Genomic DNA, 23,529 nt, shown 5'->3' on the forward strand with positions numbered 1-23,529 from the left:
TAATGATAAAATAATATATACAATATTTACAGAATCGACCTGAGGATCCCTGAGCCCACTCCATCCCCCACGTGTGAGGGGTAGAGCAGAGCTAGAGAGATCCCAGCGCATCCCTCTCGCCGCATCACTGGTAATGAGCCAGTGGAGGCTGAGCAAGTGCGCTAAAGCCGCAAACACTCAACTTGAGTGGAGAATCTGACCATTCCCATAGAAAAATAGCACCGATTTGCCACTATGATCCTACGCCGAATCTCTTGTTCAGGTTCGTTTTCTTGAGTTACCAATGAGCCAAGATATACAAAAACATTAATCTTCTCAAATTGGTATTCCCCGAAGGTCAACCTCTCTCCTGGCCTAGGCACCTCCCCCATAACCATATTTGTTTTTTACGAACTGACTTCCAAGCCAAGTCTTCTCGCAGGACCCACCAGAGCAAGGAAAACATCCGATATAGCCTGGAAGGAACGTCCTATAATATCTATATCATCCACGTACACAAATAGCTGAACAGATCTAATAAAGATGTTGCCATTGGTCTGTATCCCAGCATCTCTCACTGCTCACTGCAAAGAGAAGGCCGGTTAAGGCATCTCTCTGACATAATCCCTTTATTGTGGGGAATTCCACCGATCTGAACCATGCAGCTTACATTATTCATTGTAAGCCTCACAAGGTTTATTACCTTGCTAGGGATCTTAAGATGCTTTTGAGCCTCATATAATTCTTCCCTATCATAAGCTGGCCTAAAATCGATGAAGAGGTGGCGAGTTTTAAACTTGAATTCCCTTCCTCACTCGAGAATCGTCCTGAGGCAGAATATCTGATCAGTCGCGGACCTGCCTTTTCCGAATCCGCACTTGTATCGGCCTAGCGCCCCCTCAGCATAGGGCAGCAAACGCTCGAAGAGGATGTTTGACAGGACTTTGTATCCGGCAGACAGGAGGGAGATTTCTCTGTAGTTGGAGCACTTTAGTCTATTACCCTTCTTAAATATAGAACAGATGAGCGACATGATCCATGGGCCCGGTAGAACTTCATCTGTCCAAACGGTGATGAGGAGATCCTGTATATCCTTCACCAGTTCGTTCCCACCGCACTTGATGAGTTCTGCGGAGAGTCCGTCGGCACCCGGAGCCCTATTACATCTCAATCGGTTGATGGCATCGAGGATCTAATCTTCAAAAGGTGGCTCTTCATCTGTTTCATTCTCCCTGTGTTCCTCATCTTCTTTCTCTAATTCCTCACAAGTTCCAAAGGTCGCTCATTGAGGAGATCATTGAAGTGACGCCTCCACTGGGACAGGGCTCTCTGCTTGTCGGAAAGCAGGTTCCCCTCATGGTCGTTCCAGAAGTAAGAGACATTAGGGTAGGGTTTTAGGTTCCGGTTTATTTTCCTTCTATTCATTTCCTAGTCTCGGAATTCCTTATCTCTGTAAAATGTTTCTGTCTTCTCCAGTTCCTCTTCCTTCTGGGATGCAAGCGTTTCTCTTCACGTCTCCTCAATCGATATGCATCACATTTCTCCTTGTGGCTGTAGTAACCATGGCTTTGTATGCTTGGTTCTTCTGGTTCGTAGCAGCTTCACATTCTTCGTCAAACCAACGGGATCCGATTTCTCTGTCCTGCCACACTAAGATCTTTTCTGCATTCCGCTCCATTGCATGAACACAGATTTTCCACCTATGGTCAGTGTTACCATCAATTCTTTGAGAGCGGAGGTCTTCATCCAGCTGTTCCATATAACGAGTCCTGGTGTCAGGAACATTCAGTTTGTCCAGGTTGAACTTATTACCTCTTTGTACCAGAGTTCACCGCTCTGTTTTGCTGTGTCTTGGCTCTCAGGTGAACGACACTGAGATAGTGGTCAGAATCTACGTTCGCTCCACGATACGTCCTTACATCTTGTAGACTGGATCTATGTCTGGCATCCAATAGAATGTGGTCAATTTGTTTAACATTTTTCTTGTCAGATGATATCCAGGTTCCCTTATGTACCCTCCTGTGCGGGAAGAGTGTCCCTCCAATAACCAATCCCTTGGATGCGGCGAAGTTGGCCTAGGCGTTGGCCATTTTCGTTAGTTTCTTCGTGAAGGCTGTGACGTCCTATAGTAGGGCGATAGATTTCTTCCTTTCCAATCTTCGCGTTGAAATCTCCAGCGATTATCTTGACGTTGTAGCTTGGGTAGGCGTCAAGGGTTCTTTCAAGAGAGTCATAGAACCTGTCCTTTTCTTCATCATCAGCCACTTCCGTGGGAGCGTGCACACAGAAGATACTGTAATTGCCGAACCTCCCCCGTATTCTGATGTGGCATATTCTGGGATTCACAGGTTTCCATCCAATCACCGGTTGTCTGAATTTATTCGCAACAACGAACCCCACCCCAAACTCGTGGGTGTTCTCACGGCTGCTGTAAACTTTGAAGTGCATAAATAATTATTAAATGACTTCTTGTTTAAGGCATACTATTTTCAATTTTTTTTTGGACTTAAGTTTTTTTACATGTATAAATTAGTTTATAACTATAAGAAAGTATATCCTTGTAAAGGCAAAATGTTCTCCATCTATAATTCGAACTTTTCCTGGAATGTAAAAGTTTAAAAATTCTTGAGTAAGATAAAGTTTAAAATATTAAATTTTGTTTATTTCATTGATGTTGAAATTTTAGAGTGATATAATGAAATAAATTTTGTAACGTTATTTTTTTACACAGTAAAAAGGATTTGTAGTCTGTTATTTTTTTTTTTTTTTAATAAAAAAGAAGAACCTATTAATGGTGAAGTTTATACATACAAAGAAATTATTATTATTATTAAATGGGCAACAGACCATGGAGGTCTAAGTCCTCGCCTATTAGGAAATATATCGCACGTTTCTTGACGTGGTTTTTTCGTAGGGTGGGTTCGTCACTCCCACGCCTATTTTTTTGTGAGTGCCACCCATTGGCTAACGGGCCTCACAAATGCCCGGGGGAGGTTGTAAGTGAATTTTGCATTATTTTATGCTTGAAAAAAGCCCGGGTGGGACCGGGATTAGATCTGACACCTGTAGGTTGGTAGACAGGTGCGTTACCACGCTGCTACCGCTGCCCCAAGAAATAATATAAAGTAAAAATAACACCTCAAAAATAAAGACTATAATTGAAAATGGGTGGCACAATCTTGAAACAAAAAAAAAACAATACATTCATTACTGGCACTTTGTATGGATAGAAAATATTTCTAATTTAATGAAAAATTATATACTCAAAAGTTCGGATGTTCAATGAGATCTCCTAATATCCTAATTTTGGTAGATATTTAGTTAGAGGATTTATTAAAATCTATTGTTTCCCAAAATCTCATTTCATATTCTGATTCACTGCAATACTTACTAAGAAAACAAAAAAAGAAACAGTTTGAAATGAATTCAGCAACTACTCCTCCCAATTAAGTGTAAAATAGAAAATAAAATACCCTTTTTAGATGTTCTTTTGATTAGAAACTCAAACGCAGAAATAGAAACAAAATTGGAGCAAAAACCATCCACTCTGGAAGATATATTCATTATACAAGTCTGTGTTCTAAAAGATATAAAATCAATAACACCTGGTATTACTATTTTTTTTACCAGGTTTAACAAACCAGGAATAGTAGAATCACAGAGTTTTCTCACTCATCAATTTGGATTCCGCCCTAGGCACTCCACGGTTTTACAAGGCCTCTGAGTTGTTGACTATGTCTCTTCAGCTCTTGAAAAGAAACAATACAGCATGGTGTCTTTCTGGACATAGCGCAAGCTTTTGACCGGGTATGTCATTGCTTTTCAAGCTCAAGTCCATATTACCTCAAAACTTATCCTCTGCTCCTACCTCTCTAATCACTCCTTTTGAGTACTCAAACATCTATCGATTGAGGTAGGAGTTTCCCAAGGCAGTGTCTTGGTCCTGTCTTTTACATCCTCTTTACTGCTGACATTCCCATCAATCCTGACATGTTCCTGGCAAAATTTGCTGATGATACAGCTATCCTATCCTTCCATTCTGATCCTGTAACAGCCTCATCCAATCTCCAAACACATCTCACCTAGATTGAGCAATGGTGCAGCCAATGATGAATAAAAGTCAATGAATAGAAATGCACCCATGTGATTTTCACCCTCCGCTGCAGCTTCTGTCTATCTGTTACTTTTAATTATATTCCTCTACCGAGATCCGACACAGTGCGATATCTTGGATTCATCTTAGACAAAAGATTCATCTGGAACCTATATACTGAATGCTGAGCAGGACCTCTCATCTCTCAATAGAAAACAAACTTCCAATTTATAAGACTACATTCAGACCTATCTGGACCTACGGACTTGAACTTAAGGGAACAGCTAAACCATAGAACATCAAAAGTATCCAATCCTTCCAATCTAAAATTCTTAGAACTGTAGTCAATGCACCCTATTACGTCTCTAACTGAACACTACACCATGACCTCCATATCCCTTTTGTCCTTAACCTCATACCAACCAAATTCTCAAAATTCCATATAAATCTTTTTAATCATCCTAATCCTTTGGTTCAATCCTTATCCAGTTCCATCCATCTCTACAATCCACATCGAAGGTTGAAACGGCAGTGACCAAGAGACTTATTTTAAAATAAAAATGGAGAATTGGAGTTCTGGCAGTGGTCAGATGCTCCACTCAATGTGAGTGTTTGCGGCTTTAGCGCACTTGCTCAGCCTTGACTCGCTCATTACCAGTGATGCAGTGAGAGGGACGAGCTGGAATCTCAAAGAGCTCTCATATGTGGAGGATAGAGTGGGCTCAGGGATCCTCAGGTTGATAGTATAAATATTGTATAAAAAAGTGTAAATGCAACTGGTGATTACTTTATTTATTTATTTTTTCATATACATAGTTTGATTATGTTTATTTTCTATATCCTTCTGTTTGTATATATTTAGAGAGTGACTTTATTTATTTTTATGTAATTTTTTTTCATTTATTTATTTATTTTTATTCATATGTTATTTTATTTTAATATGAATGTAATCAGTTATCACTATTACTTATTGCCCAACAACTTTGTGGCAGATTATAATATTTATCAAAAAATAAAAATTTCACTTGAAAAAAAAATTAATGTTTTCATCACACCTAAAAGTAGCAGAAAACAAAGTAATGAATCTCCTGTTAATAAATGGGTACCCACTAAGACTTGTTTGCCAATTACTGAAATAATGACTAACATTGCTATAACTAAGGCCCCAAGAAACCAACAGTAAAAGATATTACACAATTCCCTACATACCAATATTTTCTGAAAGAATGTAAAAACACTCTGACCCATAACAAAACAAAAATGTTTACTCCATCACATACAGAACATGGCCATAACCAGCTATTTCAACCAAACTTTACAGTAACATGAGAGACAAAGAAAAATTAGAGCTGCAATCCAACATAGTATGTGAAATTCCTTGAGAAGAACTTTTGTTGGAAATCCTGTTTGGAACCTCTAAGCATTATCTAAAATGAATGGTGTATCAACATGAATACAGTCGCACAATAATCAGAACTAACTGTTCTTACCACTCATTTCAGGCAAATATGACATAGATTCAAATTTGATACACCTAAAATTGTGCACTTCTTTGTGATATGAGAAGAAAAATCACAAAAGGAATCTAAAAAGAAATGATCACTATAGAAAAATATAGGAATCAGGCTATTAACAAAAATAATATGTATAAATTTAAATTTATTCCAATGTTGATCACGATCATTTAGTGTAAAATTAAATAGAGAATTGTATAAGTACTGACTAGGTTAAAAAGAGAGGTGGACTGTTTGAGATAATGTAGTCAAAAAGTGATTGTACAAATTAACATTTAATCAAATTTAACAGAATAAGGAAATGTGCATGTACATAAAGAAAAGTCAAAGTAATTTGGCAAAATAAAATAAAAGGAAGTTTCTTTAAAATTTAACAACTATGGTTTTAAATCAATTAAATATTTATTGTCTTGATTTGAATTATGCTACTGGCTTTCTTGATATAAGATAATAGTTTTGTTTAGTTTTCTTTATTAGATTTATATTCTATTTCTTTGATATAAGATAGTTGAAATTCTGCATGTTTCATTTAGAATTTTACTCAATCATTCTTAAATGCTTATTAAAAAAAATAATAAAGAAGAGGAAAAAATGACTTCTCTGATTAAAAATTAAATCTGTACCGCAACAACCCATAAAGGGTCAGGGGTGCAGTACTTCGTAAGGAGTACTCTGTTACTAGACCAATGGTTGTGCAAGGAGGTGATTTGGTCAGAACCATGCTTGACCGCCAGATTTTTACCCAATTAAGCGGGTGCTTAATGAGGCTGGGTGAAACTCGGAGGTCTCCCAAACCCAAAGGACTGACTCATGGCTGCAGTGAAACAGAAAATAATTATCTGCCACAGCCAGATTTGAACCCAGGTCCTTGGAATTACTAGCATAGTGCATTACCACTGAACTACCCACTCCATTGGATTCTTTTTTAGGGTACCCTAGTATACCTGACACAGAACAACGTAGTAGATCTTATCCTAAAATGGTGTAGATAGTGAACATATGATTGAAGGAATTTTTATTTTACTTGAACTATGAATAAGGAGATGATCCTTAAACAAATCACCCACCTAAATCAAGCGTGGCTGATTTAAATTCTGACTAATTTATTATGAGATGAGTGATTCAGTATGTATATATATGGCCTGAGTTCTGTACTAACTGACAGAGGACCATATCAGCTGATAGGATATGTGTGTGTATATATGTAATGTATATATGTGTGTGATATGATGACATATCAATATTTGTTTCTTCAGTGACATGAAAATAAAGAAACAAAAATGACAGTTGGACCAATAACAAATATACTGTATTTTTTCTGGAAGGGATACAACTTAATGTACAAAAATACCATCCCAAAAAAATAAACAAAAAACAAAACAAAATTATTTACAATGTGCATCATTTTACATGTAGCATTAAAGGACAACTGGAAAGTGATGGCTTCATGTAAACAAAATAGTACAAAAATAAATATTTGCACATTGATTAATTCCATTCAAACGATCAATTGCAAAAACAATACATAAAATATATATGGCTAGTTTATCTGCCTTTCTATGTTAGGGAAATAGCAGAAGTATGTCAAAAGTGTATTTGCCTAATAATGGAAATTCTCCGCTCTTGAAACCACTTCAGTGTTCGTTATTCCTAATTTCTGTAGTGAATTTCATATGTGCTTTAGTCATACTTTAGAATTTTGATAAATTCTTTGATATTTTGGGATCAGAACAAGAACCAGAAAAACCTGATTGTACCAGAGAGTAGGTCTGCCACGTTAATAATACCACTGGCACAGCCATTCTCAAATATTACAGTTTTAATCATTCCAAAGGAGCCTAAACCATTTATTCTAAGGACCTTGACAGTAATGATAAGCATTTTTGAGAAGTAAATTTTAATTACTTATTAGTTAAACGAAATATATAAGATGTTATACTGAGATCGATTATTTATCCAAAGATATATTAGCAAATATTCTTTTACTACATTTGTATAAAATGTTTTAAGTTATTGTTGCTGACAGTATCCAGGAAACCCTATCGATATTAATATTTGATTTTAATAGATCATTTAATCTAATGGATCTGCTCCGTAACGTGATATTATTTATTTTAATCTTTTGGTTGGGGCATTTCACGCTTATTTTGACATCAGCGTTCTTTTGTATTCTTTACACTTTAATACAGAATATATATTGTTTGGGTGTAACAATACTTGGCGGCGATTGCGATTTCATTTATTAAATCTGAAAAGATGGAAGACGATCTGATGTTGCACTTAATTTCTCACATGGATGAGGAAGTTTACAATTACTATAGGTTATTTTATGACTCAAATCATATTGAAAAATACCCTAAAGAAGACGGTTAGTACTTACCGTGTCTTTTTACTATAGTTAAATGATTTATTTAGTTAGGTTAACTCTACTAAAATATTTGGATAATAAACCTAACCTTTGTCGTTGTTCCGAAGTGAGAAAATTCATTTAATTTAAGTTGATAAAATAAAAAAATAGGAACAGAATTAAATGTGAAATTTAGTATAAATTCACAGCCTCACATCCAACTATTAAAATGTTAGTTGGAAATTGTGGAAAATAAAATCAGTCAAACTAACCTGCATATGTATCTCACTATTTCATTTAAATATAAATATTTTTAATTGTAATTAATCTAAACACTGATATCAATAAATTATTAACAACTTCAACTAAGTTATAACCAGAAAAATGTTTTAATGTTGCTTCACAGCCTCACATCCAACTAATAAAAATGTTTGTAGGCTATAGGTTAGTTAACTTATGTATGTCACTATTTCCTTTAAATATAAATACTTTTAATTGCAAATATTTTAAACACTGATATCAATCAATTATTAACACCTTCAACTAAGTAATAACCAGCAAAATGTTTAATTTTGCTTCACAGCCTCACATCAAACTAATAAAAATGTTTGTAGGCTATAGGTTAGTTAACTTATGTATGTCACTATTTCATTTAAATATAAATAAAAGAAGATGGCCTCGTGACCTTATATTGTAAACTGTTTTTAGAGTTCTACTACTGGGTAGTTTCTCTACATGCTGTATCATATCATTATGTCATTATGATCAAATTTACTTGTATTTTTTTATACAGTTGTAAATATCAATAAATAAATACTTTTAATTGCAAATATTCTAAACACTGATATCACTCAATTGAAGTAATTGAGAAGTAAGTGATATCAGTGTTTAGATTAATTTCAATTAAAAGTATTTCTATCTATACTTTTAAGTGCAAATATTCTAAACACTGATATAACTCAATTGAAGTTGTTGAGATATGAGTGATATTAATGTTTAGGTTAATTTCAATTAAAAAAATTTCTATCTATTTAAATGAAATAGTGACAAACATAGGTTAATTAAAGCCTGCAAAAATATTTAATAGTTGGATCTGAGGTTGTGAATTTTTAGTTAAGATTGCCCTTGTGGATGGTTAGGTTGGTTGAAACGTTGAATATTTAATTAATAATGAAGAGTGTTGAGACTTAATTGGGTACAATTTATTTTATCTCAATCATTATATTTTTTGATTACACATTTGGTTGCCTAACAAACGACTTAAAAGTTATTATTTTTTTTTATTGAGAAAACCATAAATAACCTTGCAATTGAAATAGTTATCTATTAACTTATTTCTGGAGAAAAATCTTTTGCTATCTCACAGATTTCCTTTTTCAATTTTATTTTCCAATAGAATTCTGTAAAATATCCTTTTATATATATATTTTTCTATCTAATATTTGTTTATACGAATATACTTCTCAGAAAATTATTGCTGTATTTACAGCTTTGAGGGCTGACACATTTTAGGATTCAGGTAACGCCAAGTGTTGAATATAACCTCAATGGTTGTTCGATCATTAGTCTTAGCAGCAATTTGAGTAAGTTTGATAGCTGAACCAGAACAAAAAAATATTCTTGAATTCTCCTTTTTTATCACCGAAACCTTTTATTATTCTAACTTGATTGTTTCCTTTAGTCAAAATAAGGGAATTCGTGCATCCATTACCGAAATATCGCATTTACACTTTTCTCAAACCCATGTCTAATTGTGGTTTCGTGTTTTGGCAGATTGTAATGCATACGACAAGGAGAGATGTGTGAAAAGGAGGGGGACATGAAGATAGTAGTGAAATTGTCCTTACTATATTGTTTTTATAAAATTAAAACAAGTTATGGCCGGCTGTTGTTACAGACGTTAACGTTTATGTGCAAATTATGACTTAGTTTTTCATTTTTATTTATATTTTTGGTATGGATGTGTTTACTTGTTTCAGTATTACTTATTACCCAAGATTATGACAGATTTTTATATTTATCAATAATAATCAAAGTCAAAGAGAGAACTAAAATACCTGTTAAAACAAAATGAGAGAGGATTTAAAATAAATTGCTCTTTTACATCAGATTATTATTTTTATGAAAAAAAGGGTTAAAAAATCTAGCGGTCTTGACTCTTTTATTCTCATATATTAAATGATGTGTATGTTTTCTGAGCCGACTAGAATTGGGTAAGGGCGTCATATGGATGTGAGGAGGGTCGCCAGTAGCTCAGTGGTTAAGACACATTTTTTTTATTAAGAGGGCGGTCCCAGAAAATGAAAACCTTTGACCCTCAACCATGGTTAGGCAGTATAGGACACTAACAAGAGTCTTGGCCAAAAAAAAAAAAAAAAAAAAAAAAAAGGAAAAAGGAAGAACAGTAAAATTTATATATCAATGTCGAAGATGTAATTTGGGCCATGAGTACTAGTGTTTCTTAATTTGGCTAAGACACTTTAGTGGCAGGTTGAAATGCATACCTTATGTTACTCTATAGTAGTTATTTTGTTAGTTGCCATATCTCATCAACCTTAAACTGAAACTTAAGTTTTTCGTTAGATTAAGGATTAGGTAGTTTTTTTGTGAGATAGTATGATGTAAATGTATTCAATATTTATGTTTATGTTAAAGTTTCAACATAAAAGTATTAAGTTCTAACAGAAAAGTATTGTTTCAGGTAGCGGTTATGCATATGAATTAAAGAAAGATCAACTATTCGCTCGAAGTCCTTTCCGTCATTTAAAAATCTTTGGTACAATTCGCTATCATCCTATGCCCAAAGTGACCATCATGACATTGCTTCACTATCCGCGGGTAAGTTTGTATAAAACTTTATGCTATTATGATTTCAAGGCGAAATTTATACTGCCCTAAAAAATGTCCGTGATATTTCTGATTTTAAATTTCCTAATTACTTTAAAATTACTATTTATAGATTTTCAAGTATTCTGTCTTAATAATTGAAACATATCTCACTTAATAAAATCAAAACCTAGACAAAGACAAAAATTAGACAATGCCTAATATGAATTGAATACCATATTAAAGTTTTCAATGTCTTTGAACTCATGAAAAATCTATTTCATGTTGACTGCGGAATTAAGGTTGCGTTTTTGTTTCTTGACTACTTACAAATTCTAAAACGTTTACGATACTACATTCTTACCTAACGTGTTTATGTCAAACCCCAAAGATGGATCCAAGTTGTGAATACTTCTTTTTTTCCAAATAATTAATAAATTCTCAGGCTTCTTATTATCTATTTATCTGGGATAACTAAAAATAATAATAAATAGAAATATATGTAGGCGTCAATATATTATTCATTAATCATAATAATAAATAATCATTAATCAGACACTCTATCTATTGACCATATAAATGAAACATGTATGATACAAATTAAATGCGAGTGAAACCGCGTAGCAGAGCTAGTAACAAATAACATTTATATTTTATTTATTCCTTATTTTATTATTTAGTGAATAAATTCATTTATTATTTTTCAATCACTATTCAAATAATATTACTTATGCGAATGGTAATATTTATTTGAACACAAAATTATGTAAATTTTTTTTTCATAAGAATAAAATAAATTATTCGAATATAAAAAAATATTTTAATAACAATTTATTACTTAAATAACAAATAATTTATTATGAATATAAATAAATTATTTTAATGAACATCAATTTATCATAAACGACATGCGTCCTGATATTTTCTGCCATTCAATATTATTTGAAAATAGGGTAATGGAAATAAGTTTATTTATTGACGTTTATTATTTCCAACTTAACAAATGTTTTTATTAACGATTTATAAAAATATTTTTATAAATCGTAAAAAACAAATTTTTGGGAGGGATGGGAGTATTTTAATGTTAAGTTAGGAACTAAACAAAACACAATTAAAACTTAATTTCCCACAAAACATACTGAATTTTATAACTGTGCTATATGAAGTAAATGTTAATATATCAATTATCATTAGTAGATCATGTCTCATGGAGAAAACATCCCCTGATAGCACTTCAATACACAGAGAGAAATACTTTATTCATCCATGCTGCCCAAATACATTGGGTTGCAACATTACACAGCATACTAATCAATCCGTGATCGGGCATATATAAATTACATGATATAATAAAATAGAAAGAAAAAAGTTTTTTCCCCCACAGTTTTCTTTTACAATCAATTGCAGTCTATACACTAAATACAAATATTTCAATTCATTCATTTTTTTCTTTCCGTTTCTTGTTCCTTCCATTTCACCATTTTATAATTTTTATTTCATTTGATCGACAAATTCACTCTCCCGAATTCACCCTCTCAGATCCTCTCCAGTGGCCCGTTAAACAAATTCACTATTAGACGGCAATGTGAGATCAAACCATTAATAATAGTCACAGCAGTAGATCAGTTTAACGAAAAACAAACAATTAAATACATTTTACCAAAACAAAACTAATACATAGAGTTAAAGGAAAATATAATAAAAAGTTGATTAAAAGGAATACTTGACTGGATATATAAGTTTTAAAAAAATAAATAAATAAAAATAATAATACTAATAAAATAAAATAATGAATGAATAAATAAGTTAAAACACACAAATCGACAGGTCCACATATTAAAATAAATAAATAAAACAATGAATAATCTCCGACCTAATTCCTATGCAGGTGATTGTGTATGATCCCCAGGGAGTCAAAAATAATACTTTCTGCTAAGATCTCAATATCCCCGATGCTAACACCTAGACCTTCTAAGAAGCTCCTTGTTCTATCTGGTATTGTTCCTCGAGATCCAAACCAGAGGCCTCTCACAGTGAACTCTCTCTCTCCAAAAGTCTCGCGGAATTTTCCTTAAGGAAAGGGACGCATTTTTTATCTATTTCCTTTTATTTCTCTTTCCACTCCATCTTCCAGTTTGAGGTCATTACTTTCAAATCTTACCGACGGATCCAAGACCAGAGCCGTGCCTGTCATAATCGCATTCTGTAAATGCGACAATATCGGCATATCTTACGGATCCGTCGGTGTCAGCACAATAAACTTCCTCGAAGCAGGTGAAGTCTTTTTTTCTGGGAACTTTATTAATTCTTCTTTGATCCTGTGGCGCCGGCGTGTTATAAGGAGGGTGTTGTTGGGGGCATTTTCCCAGCACATGTGCTGGTGTTTCAGACTCTCTACCCCATTTGCGACAGAGGGACCCAACTTCTCCTTGCTGTCCACTGGCTCCTGGGACTCCACGCAGGGATGCGTAGTTGATATTAAGTTTCAAGGCCTTCGCCCATTCTGACCCCGAGATTACCGGCTTCTCACATACATATCTATTAGCTTTTGGGGTCTCTGAAATGGCGAACACCAAAACCCTGCCACCTGCAATTGGCCCATTCTTCGAAGGCATTATCACGCAACGACTGTCGTAGAGCTCTCACACTTTGGTAGCTCTTATCCACCCCTAGTCTATCAGCACATGGTGCGATTTCGGCTTCGTAATTGAATGTAGACTGGAATAGGGCATGCGGAACATTCGACAGTCGCTGGGCAATGGACCAATGCTGCAGCGGATCAGACCAAGTCCTCGATAACTCCTGGGTGCGTACAGCATCGCCGACGAGATGTTAGCAGGAAGCCCAGATGATGGCCTTGATACTCCTGCGGGAATTGGTATCAATTCCCTCCAAAATCGAAGGACGTATCTTTGTAAGGGGAGCAGTCTGGAGAGGGTAAACAAGGCTCGGGAACAAGTACTGGTTGACAACGGAGGCATGAGCTCACCAATTTATCAAGGTTATTAGTTAGCTTTGTCACCAACTCTTCTCCAAATACTAGCTCTCCCGAGAATATACATCCAAGATATTTGATGGTGTCTTCGGCTCTTGCCTCCAGCGAGCTCACTATGTGTCCATGACCATTGTTGTCAAAAGCACCAACCACGTCTAGAAACACAGCGCAATTTTTTTCCCTATTTTTGGCATCTTTTATGATTGCGTCGATGATTCTGGCGCTTATATGTTTTCCCGCCAGATCTTTGATGAAGCCCATTTGACTTTTGCTGAAGGTGACCTGCTTTCTAAATTCAGTATCCAGAACCTTTGAATTTGATGGCAGGATGCTGTGAGCCCGGCAGTTTGGCGTTAATATTTTTAAGGGGGAAGGAATTAGTACAAGAGCCCAAGAGGAGAAAAAAGTCAGTTATTTCACCCTAATTGTTTATTACTTTAATGAAAACTATGTATAATTACTAGTCAAAGTTGATGAGTCTGCCAAGTATACGTACAGGGAATAAAAAATGTCGGCTTTTTAAAAACGTTAAAAATAATTAATTTTTCATTCGGAGTTCTAGATCTTAAAAACTACCAACAACACTAGAAAATCTAAAAGAACATTATTAAAAGGAGAGTAAGTTTGCTGAAATATGAGCCCTAATAGAGCTATTTACGTTCAATAGTTCTCGAAATATAGCTTTTTAAAAAGCAATATTTCATAAAAATGTTGTACAGAACGTACTAAAAGATCAGCAGTTAGTAAATTTATTTTAAAAATCTATATCTCAAAAATCATTTGACGTACCGATGTCTGTTAGCACTCAAAGTAAAGCTAGTTTAATGGGCTATGGAGTAGTTTAGTACGTTTTTCGTCGTAGGAGTAGTAGTTTTCATGATATTTGCTAATATAAATTGATTTATAGTTGTTCGGACAAATTTTCATTTGCCTAATTTATATTCATATGTGAATATCATAAAAACTACTATCCCTATGAAGATAAGTGTCATAAGATACTTTAGAGTAAGTTAAATTTCCTTTATTTTGATTGCTGGCCGACATATGTGAGTCTTATGGATCTAGAGATATATTTTTTTCTAAAATCAAACATTTTATACGAACAACTAGAAATAAACAGTTTGTGAATTTATATTGTCAAATATCAAAAACTACTGCTCCTACAAAGGTAAACGTTATGAACTATTTTATAGTAAATTTAACTAGCTTTAATTTGAGTCCTGACAAACATCTGTACGTCCTATGGCTTCTGAAATGAAGTTTTTGAAAACTCAAACTTATTGTCCAAACAACTATAAATCAATTTATTTTAGGAAATATCATGAAAACTACTATTCATACGAAGGTAAAGGTTTAAGCTACTTTATATTTCGTTAAACTAGGTTTAATTTGAATGCTAATAGACATCTAGATGTCTCATAGTTCCTGAGGTATAGATTTCTCAAAATAAACTAACTAACTACTAACCTTTCAGTAGATTTTTAAGAAATGTTGCTTTTTAAAAAGCCATAACTCGAGAACTATTGGACGTAAATAGCTCTTTTAGGGCTCATATTTCAGCAAATTTATCTTCCTTTAAATAATGTTCTTTTTGATTTTCTAGTGTTGTTGGTAGTTTTTATGATACATAGCTCCGAATGAAAAATTAATTATTTTTAACGTTTTTAAAAAGCCGCCATTTTTTATTCCCCCTACGTATACTTGGCTGACTCATTAGTTTTAACTAGTAATTATACATAGTTTTCATTAAAGTAATCAAAAATGGGGGTGAAATAACTGCCTTCTTTTCTTCCCGGCTCTTGTACTAAATGTAGAGGTCAGAATGGCGAGATTTTGTTTCCTGGGGGTGAGGAGGGGGGGGGGAGAGGATTTAAATTCTAGGAGTGTGGGTGTTGGAAGGGTACTGGCAACTGATTGTTCGCTATAGGTGACATCTGAGAAGATATTACCTGCGGTAAAAGTGAAATAACCATTTAAACTCACCTGAGAGGTCTAGGAAAATGAGAACGCCTCGATGTACCGAAGACAAATCTTTAAAAAGAATTCATATTCGCTTCAAGCTGCTCTCCTGTAAAATAGAGAGGCCTCCGTATGCCTTAAATTGCCGAGCATCCTTTTAAGTATCGGTATAAAACATAATTTTAAGCCGAACACACCAATCACTATAGTATTGATTACCTCTGTCACACGGTATCCTCTAAAAACAAAATTTATCATGGAATTTTGCATTTTTAAACTGACCCAAAGTTATACTGATTCCCTACTTGGCCAATATTATTAAACTATATTCATGCTTCATATTTTGTGTTCTTAAATTCATCAAAAGTAGACTCCCTAGGTACAGACATTTTATTATAAATCGATAACACGAAAACTGCATGAGTGTGTGTACTTGCTTCAAGGAGTTGTGATAGAGCATTTCCTGATGTTAATACAAATTTAAAAAATAGAAACAATGTACTTTAATTTTCTATGAAGTTTGGTACCTAAATAACATCGAATTCTGAGAATTACTCATATCGTTGGATCGCCAAATATTATAAAAATAATAATGTTTGGTAAATGAAGTCGTAGGAGGTTACGGAGAATGACGAAAAACATAAATATACTGTTCTATGAGTTTGACTGTGCGATCGCATGCACATTGTGTGTGTCAGTAAGTTTTGATAGTCTGATAATTTTTTCCGTTATAACAGTTATGAAATAATTAATCTTTTTTGTTTATATTTAAATATATGAGCCATTCAGTTAACAAGTCAGCTTCATTAAATTATTATTAGTATTTTCAATATTAATTCTTTTAATATTTAATAAATGGTTAGTAGAATGTAAATTTTAGGTAACTGTTATATTTTTATGCTTATGCCATACTTTCACAAAAGAAAAATATTAACAATTTACATCAAAGTAATTTTCTGAAAATTAGAGTTAGACAATCTGTCAACTGAACAGCTTTTTTGGAAAATTATTACGGGAAAGAATTTCCACAGTGAATGATATAAACATACCTGTTCTGAATCAAGCTATGATTAATTTCCACTCTATGTAGAGTTTTTTTTTAAATTGATTTGAATTACTATTGTCTTAGTAACAATCATAGAATAAACTAAGATATCAGAGGAATATGCTTCTTGATCTCAGATAGACCTCGAACGACTTCAGATTATACTTACCTTTATATATCGCGGAGAAGCAATCCAACAATAAAAGTTTGAGACACAGGGAGGGAATAACAGGAGGTGGTGAAAAAATACCAGAAAACGTAAGGTTATTTTTCAATTCAACCAGTCATGAAGTATACTTCTCCTCTTCACCTCCTGGACCTTTTATTTAAGTCGACAGAGGGCAGAGTATAGCGCGTTCAAATGATAATATATTATTTTTAGTCAAATCTAACTATGATTCAATTAAAGTAACAATACTTTACTATTTTTAGGCATGGGTGAGATTTTGATGTACCTATTTATCTATATATTAATTATATGAATCTTTATTTATTTACTTTTCATTTATTTCAGGTATTTGAAGGCAAAGAAAAGAACTATAATGAGGCATGCATTCGTTTTGAAAAGAAAATGGTGGAGATAATAGAACGCGATTTGCCGTGGGAAGTACTAAAAATGGTCCATCCTATTTATAAAAAATTTGGCAAGCCACAGGACCCGTTCCATTTCATGTTGAAGATGAACGGAACGCTATGCTTAAGGAAAGAAGAAGCAACTCAATCGGCAATGTTATATGCTTTATTTGGGCCTTTCAGGGCGGATAAATTCGGCAGGCTCCGGCGGTAAATATCATCTTGACGACCACACTTTAGCATGGGCGTACCCAGTGTCAGAGATTCATATTCATGAATCAACCATTGATAAATAAATATCGTATCCTTGGCAATGTTAGCTATTAGTTTCATAGTTGCCTAACTCTGCCCAGTTTAAAAACGAGGAGGAAAAGGAGGAGTGCAAGACATAGTCAATTAGGTTATGACATTTAAGCAGGGAATGAACATTTAAAGAAAATTATATTAAACTATGTTATAGATTTATTGCTTATTACAATTATTTGCATGAAAAAAAAAAATTCAATTTTTATTGAATTAATAATTTGTTTGCGGGAGCAGCTGCCTCCCTCTGGGTACGTCCATGCCCTTTAGAATTACTAATTAAGTCAGATGTGTAACTTATATATATCTTTGTATTTAAAATATTTAAAAAATAAATTTTATATTGTGTCGTTTATTGGATTTCATTTATTTCCTTCTGAATCCTCTTTTAAGACCAACCTATTTTATAAAGTACAAATTCAGTCCTAATTTTTATTCGAAATTATTTCGTTGTAAAACTTACTGTTATTTTATTTATTTATTTTTTTATGTAAGTATTCGGCAAATGTTTAGGAATGAGTTAATGCATTTGATTTGATTTGTCTGTTTAAGATGATGGATACATCCGAATTTTATTTGTTTTAGTTATATATTTATTGACATTTAAATCAGTATATACATAATACATCTAATAAATGTGATGTGAGATCATAATAGTATGATACAGACATCTAAAGAAACTACCCATTGGTAGCACATTTTAAATTAGGTTAATAACATTTTTACATTAGGTCTCGAGGCCATCTTCCTTTCAGGCGCCTCGGTGGATTGTCAGGAATGGAAGAGGAATCAAGGTTAGAAACTGGTAGGTTTGAGTGGTTAGGGAGTTTATAATTATAAAAGGATTGATATCTGGTTCGGGCTGAATCGGTTGCATATGGAACAATAAGGAATTTATGGATGGTTTATTGGACAAAGTAGAGAACATGGATGATTTGGGATTGTAAGGATTGAGGGTTTAGTGGAGCCCCAATGCTCAACCCCTTAGTCTAGATAGGCCTTATTATAGTCATGTAGTCGTCCAAATACTTTTACAATAAGGAAATGACTGGTTAAAGAAACTCCACAGCCCCAAGACTCCAAATTCTTTACTGAACAGATGTTATCTTAGTAGTTCATCTGAAAGTTAACTCACCTGAATTTGTTATATTCCTGTTCTACTGGGGGTGGTAACATGATGGCTATTCAATTAAATGTTATATCGTTTTTATACTTTATTAAATAACACAGATTTAGTAGTTAATAAGTCAACAATACTTAAACAAATACAAATATTTGTTATATTTTTAATTTATTGTTATAATGCAATCTCAATTTTAAATTATTATGACAGGTAAACTGGAAAAATTTTCGGACTGATCTTGAAAACGTACTTGACTTAAAAATTCCACTAAAAACAAAAGAACAGATCGACTCTGCTATCGAAATAATACTTTCAAGATCGATAGGAACTACTATAACTAACAATACTTCACCAATGAACATAAAAAGTTTTAGAGAAAACAACTTACCTCGTCACATACAAGCATTATTAACAGAAAAACGCCGGGCAAGAGCGAGGTGGCACAGAACAAGATATCCCTCGGACAAAACTCATTACAATAAATTGACTAACAGACTAAAAGCAGAAATTATAATATGGTATGATGACACATGTCTACTTTGTGTAAACAACGACCCAACTAATGCATCACAAACACTACAGGCGCACATAACATCTATTGAAGAATGGTGTAAAAACTGAAGAATCAAAATAAATCCTGACAAATACCACAAGATCACCTTTACTCTCCGTCGTAAACCTCTGCCTTCCTGTCCTACAGTATCCTTTCTAAATACACCACTAGTGCCTGTTGAACAGATTCGATACTTAGGAATCCATCTTGACAAGAGACTTACTTGGAATCCACACACAAGACTGAAACGACAAGAAACTGCTCGTAGATTCCGATTGCTACAACACTTACTTGACAAACGTTCTAAACTTCCCATTCACTACAAAAAATTAGTATACACTACGATAATCAGACCAATTTGGACATATGGAATTGAGCTCTAGGGCTCCACCAAACCATCTAATTCTTCCCGCATCCAATCGTTACAATCCAAAATGCTACGTAAAATCCTTGATGCTCCTTATTACGTCACAAATAAACTCATTCACAAAGACCTTAACATCCCATTCGTTGCAGATATGCGTCTTTTCATTCCAAACTCCTTAACCATCCTAACCCATTAATTCTTAATCTTTCATCCTTAACAATCCCTGATAATCCTCCGAGGTGTCTGAAAAGAAGATGGCCACGGGACCTTCTAATTTAAATTAATGTTTGAAGTACCACCAATGAGTGGTTCCTTCCCAAGATTTTCAAGTTTATATGAAACATATAACATATTTACCTATTGTATTATTTTTTACAGTTGTAAATTACATTAAATAAATAATTTAAAAAAAAATTATTATGATCATAATTTTATTTGTTAGTTATTTTACATGGATTATTATTGTAAATTGTATTTATTATATGTTTGGAGTTGATTGTAGTGGTGTTTCAATGATAATAAAGTATTGTAAGTTGCATATATTAATGTATTCAATTGCTTATGTTCCGGTTGATTATGGAAAAAGTTTGGGGTTTTCTGGTCTTGTTTGAGCTATTTTAAATATTCAAATTATAATCAATGTAGGGTACCTTTAACCTCCTTCTTAACAAATTAGTGAATAAAAACAAAATATATTTCTCCGTGTTTATTATTATTAATAAACTATTAAGAGAAAAAATTTTTTTTTTTGAATTGCACAGTATTTGGTTAAAAATAAAAAAAAGCTCAGTTTCATTTTTTAGAACCATGTTCACACTAATCAATTGTTTTACTTTTTCTAAATTTGGCACCTTTCTTGTACTAGACAGGGATATTAACAACTTAATTTAAAGAAGTCAGAAGAAACATTAAAACAAATCTGTGAATTTGAAAAGTTTCCTTTGATCTCTATTAAAATAAACTCAATATTTATTTTTCACATTCAAATACGAGTTTATTGTTACAACAGTAGCAGATAACAGGTACCAGGGTAACAGGTATTAACTCTTTGATAATGATTCAAACTATCGATTGTTGGTCATATGTCGATTCTTAGCATATTTGAACAATCAAAAAAACGATGATCATACCCTAAAATAATCAAGAATAAACTTAAGGGTAAGTTCCATAAGGGCGCTTACATATATTTATTTATTTTATACCAGATCGGCCTAGTGGGCCTTACAAAACACAATGGCCATTTTCTTTTCTCCTTAATATCTTACATGTGTAGCCTATCAATAACCTTAAAACTTTGTAGCTTTATAATGCTGGTCATCTAAGTGCAATAATAATTTGAAAATGTTTGTCTTTATCTAAAATTTAAGGACAATATTGGTCAAGGTATTAAGGATTCCAGTTTTTTTTAAAGTTACATACATATATTAAAAAACAAACGTAGATTCTAATAAATCTTTATTATTATTTTTATTAATATGTAATATTACCATAGCCACACAACACTTCTTGAAGCATCACAACGGGATTTGAAGCTAAATAATGAGTCTGAAGAGGAAGGGAGGGAACACCATCGTACAGCCCTATCTTATAAATACCTTGCAGTTGGAGCGCAGTACGATTGCGAACCTCCAAAGATCCCAACAGATATGGAAATGGACATTCTCTGGGTAATGATTAAAAATATCTTATTCTAAAATATTATGATATATTTTAACTAAATTGAAATTAAATGGTAACATATGAATTATTTTTATGACAAAAAATATACATACAAACAATTCAAAATAAATTTAATTAGTGCCTTTTAGTATTTTTAATGGCATTGGTACGACGTTTATTCTTATAGTTAGTTTCATAATAGTTAATAAACCAAATAGTTAACCTCTTTATTGTATTTATAAGTTGCAATGACACTTTTAGGACTGTTCCGGATAAGACTGAGCTTCATTATTTTTTTTCTTACTCTCCTAGAAAGCTTTGTTTTTCAAATACAATAGAATATATTTACACAATTTTTATCCTGTTATTTTAAGGGGTTAAAGAAATTGTACGCTATAAGTAGGGGCACTTTGGCGCACAGGGCCTTTTTTTAATGCAAGGTCTTCGTCTTCCATATAATTTGCCTTGCCCTCTTATCATTTATTATTTCCTCCAAATTCTCCCTCTTCAGCGATGTTCTCTTACTTCCCTCCTCATCTACAGGCGACTGTTCCTCGGTATCTTGTCCCGGCGCTTGTTGGTTCTACCCTAGTGTCACCATGCACAGAAACTGCTTTGCATTCTCTGAAGGGCCCCCCTGTTCATCCTCAAACCTACATACCATTATTGCCATCGAGAGCCAATCGGCCGTCACATTCTCCAGGTTTGTATATGATATTCATACTATACCGGCTTATAAGTTCCTTCCAACGAATGATCTCCTTTAACATTCCGACTTATTGCAACGGGCGATGATCCGAGTAAACCTGAAACCGCCTCCCAAATAGGTAGTGTCGGAAGTGGTCTACCGCCCATACAATTCCCTCTCTAGCTCACTATGACGGATCTCCGCTTTTCTCTGGCCTATGCTATAGGGCGTTACCCATCTGCACCTTCCTATGACAATATTGCTCCCAAGGCGTTCTCAGTGGCGTTCATAGTCATTGTAAATTGTTACCGAAATTCCGGAAAGGCAAGGACCGTTTCCCTCTTCAAATGGTCTATGCATTTGGAAATATTCTGCTCCATGGCCAGTGTCACAATCAGTTTTTTACCTAATAAGTGTAATACTCCACCATATCCGGCACGAACCGATAGTAGCAGTGCGCCTAAAGGCCGTCTGATCACTTAACACCGTCATACACTGCAAAGCAGTCACTTTATGAGCATCGGGTCTTACTCCTTTTTACGAAATTGAGTGTTCCCAAAAATGTATTTCTGCTTGACTTTGTGTAGGGTTTTCCCAGTACAGTTTCAACCCCCACTCTCTTATCCGTTAAAAACCTTTACGGTCTCTGTTTTGCTGACAACTAGTAGGTCGCCTAGGTTTGGAAGGTGATAGGTGCGTTAACTCGTAATGGCCTCTCTTAAAAGTAAACGCGACCTTGTGCTCGTCTCTCGGGTGCATCATGATCTAGTTATATCTCACCTTCAGATCCTAGGTGCCAAAAATTGTTGCCCCACCCAGCCTATCGAAGATATCAACAAACCTTGGTGTGGGGTATTTTTCATCGACTGTATTCTCGTTTTCCTTCCTATAATCCACCACCAATCTGTATTTTTCTTCATTTTCACCTAGTGCGTTTTTCTTCTAAACCACCCACAGCGGAGTTTTATAGGGACAGGTACTATTATCCCCTTTCTTCTTATCGTTATTCAGGTGGTTTCTAATGTGTTTCTGGAACTCCGCACGTGGGGCACCGGTAAACGATGTTCTTTCTAAAGATTTTTTTTTTTTTTTATTCCCCCTCCCTTGCCATGTCTGGCATACGGGGTGCGGGGTAGTGCGCTGGGACTTGCGCATGCCACTACTCCCAAGGATCACCAATTTTTTTTCCTTTTTTATTCTTTTGTTAATTATTCAATTAATGTTTTGTTTTTTTTAACTGTGGTGCAGCCCAGCGCTACGTCTGATGGAGTTGCACCTTGTCCACTGCATCCCTCTGGGTGCCTCCTGCAGTTACCAGGCTGGTCCAGCCCTCATGGTCTCAATCCGGGTTAGCTTCCTCATCTTCTGGTGGCTCGCCGATGTTGGGCGGTCAAGCCCTTCCCATCGTGTAATGAGTGGGGCCCACCACCTCCTTCCACCCGTAAATGAACTCCTCGAAGAAGGGATAATTCTCTTCTTCTATCAAACTGGGAAGGTCCGACTCG

At 34.2% G+C, this 23,529-nt stretch overlaps 2 protein-coding genes across 2 annotated transcripts in view; one reads left to right on the forward strand and one right to left on the reverse strand.

Annotated features, from left to right (window-relative positions):
* Nucleotides 1–1,986: 1,986 nt before the first annotated feature.
* LOC106689020 (craniofacial development protein 2-like) lies at nt 1,987–2,427 on the reverse strand. Its single transcript, XM_014433759.1, has one exon. It carries the CDS (start codon nt 2,425–2,427, stop codon nt 1,987–1,989), a length of 441 nt encoding a protein of 146 aa, XP_014289245.1.
* Nucleotides 2,428–7,696: 5,269 nt separating this feature from the next.
* The window catches only part of LOC106689022 (dynein axonemal heavy chain 12), a 96,956-nt gene continuing 81,123 nt past the window's right edge, over nt 7,697–23,529 (forward strand). Inside the window, exons 1-4 of the mRNA XM_067051182.1 lie at nt 7,697–7,954; nt 10,635–10,771; nt 17,273–17,541; nt 21,170–21,344. Of these exons, the coding sequence (XP_066907283.1) occupies nt 7,843–7,954; nt 10,635–10,771; nt 17,273–17,541; nt 21,170–21,344 (693 nt within the window). The 5' untranslated portion in view covers nt 7,697–7,842. The remainder of the gene's footprint in view (nt 7,955–10,634; nt 10,772–17,272; nt 17,542–21,169; nt 21,345–23,529) is intronic.

The sequence above is a fragment of the Halyomorpha halys genome, unplaced genomic scaffold, assembly GCF_000696795.3.
Source record: "Halyomorpha halys isolate HHAL.00 unplaced genomic scaffold, Hhal_1.1 Scaffold1261.1, whole genome shotgun sequence".
In the NCBI taxonomy this organism is placed as follows: Eukaryota; Metazoa; Arthropoda; class Insecta; order Hemiptera; family Pentatomidae; genus Halyomorpha; species Halyomorpha halys.

Excerpts from the sequence above, each read along its gene's own strand:
- LOC106689020 (XM_014433759.1), bottom strand. The coding sequence starts at position 2,427 with ATGCACTTCAAAGTTTACAGCAGCCGTGAGAACACCCACGAGTTTGGG.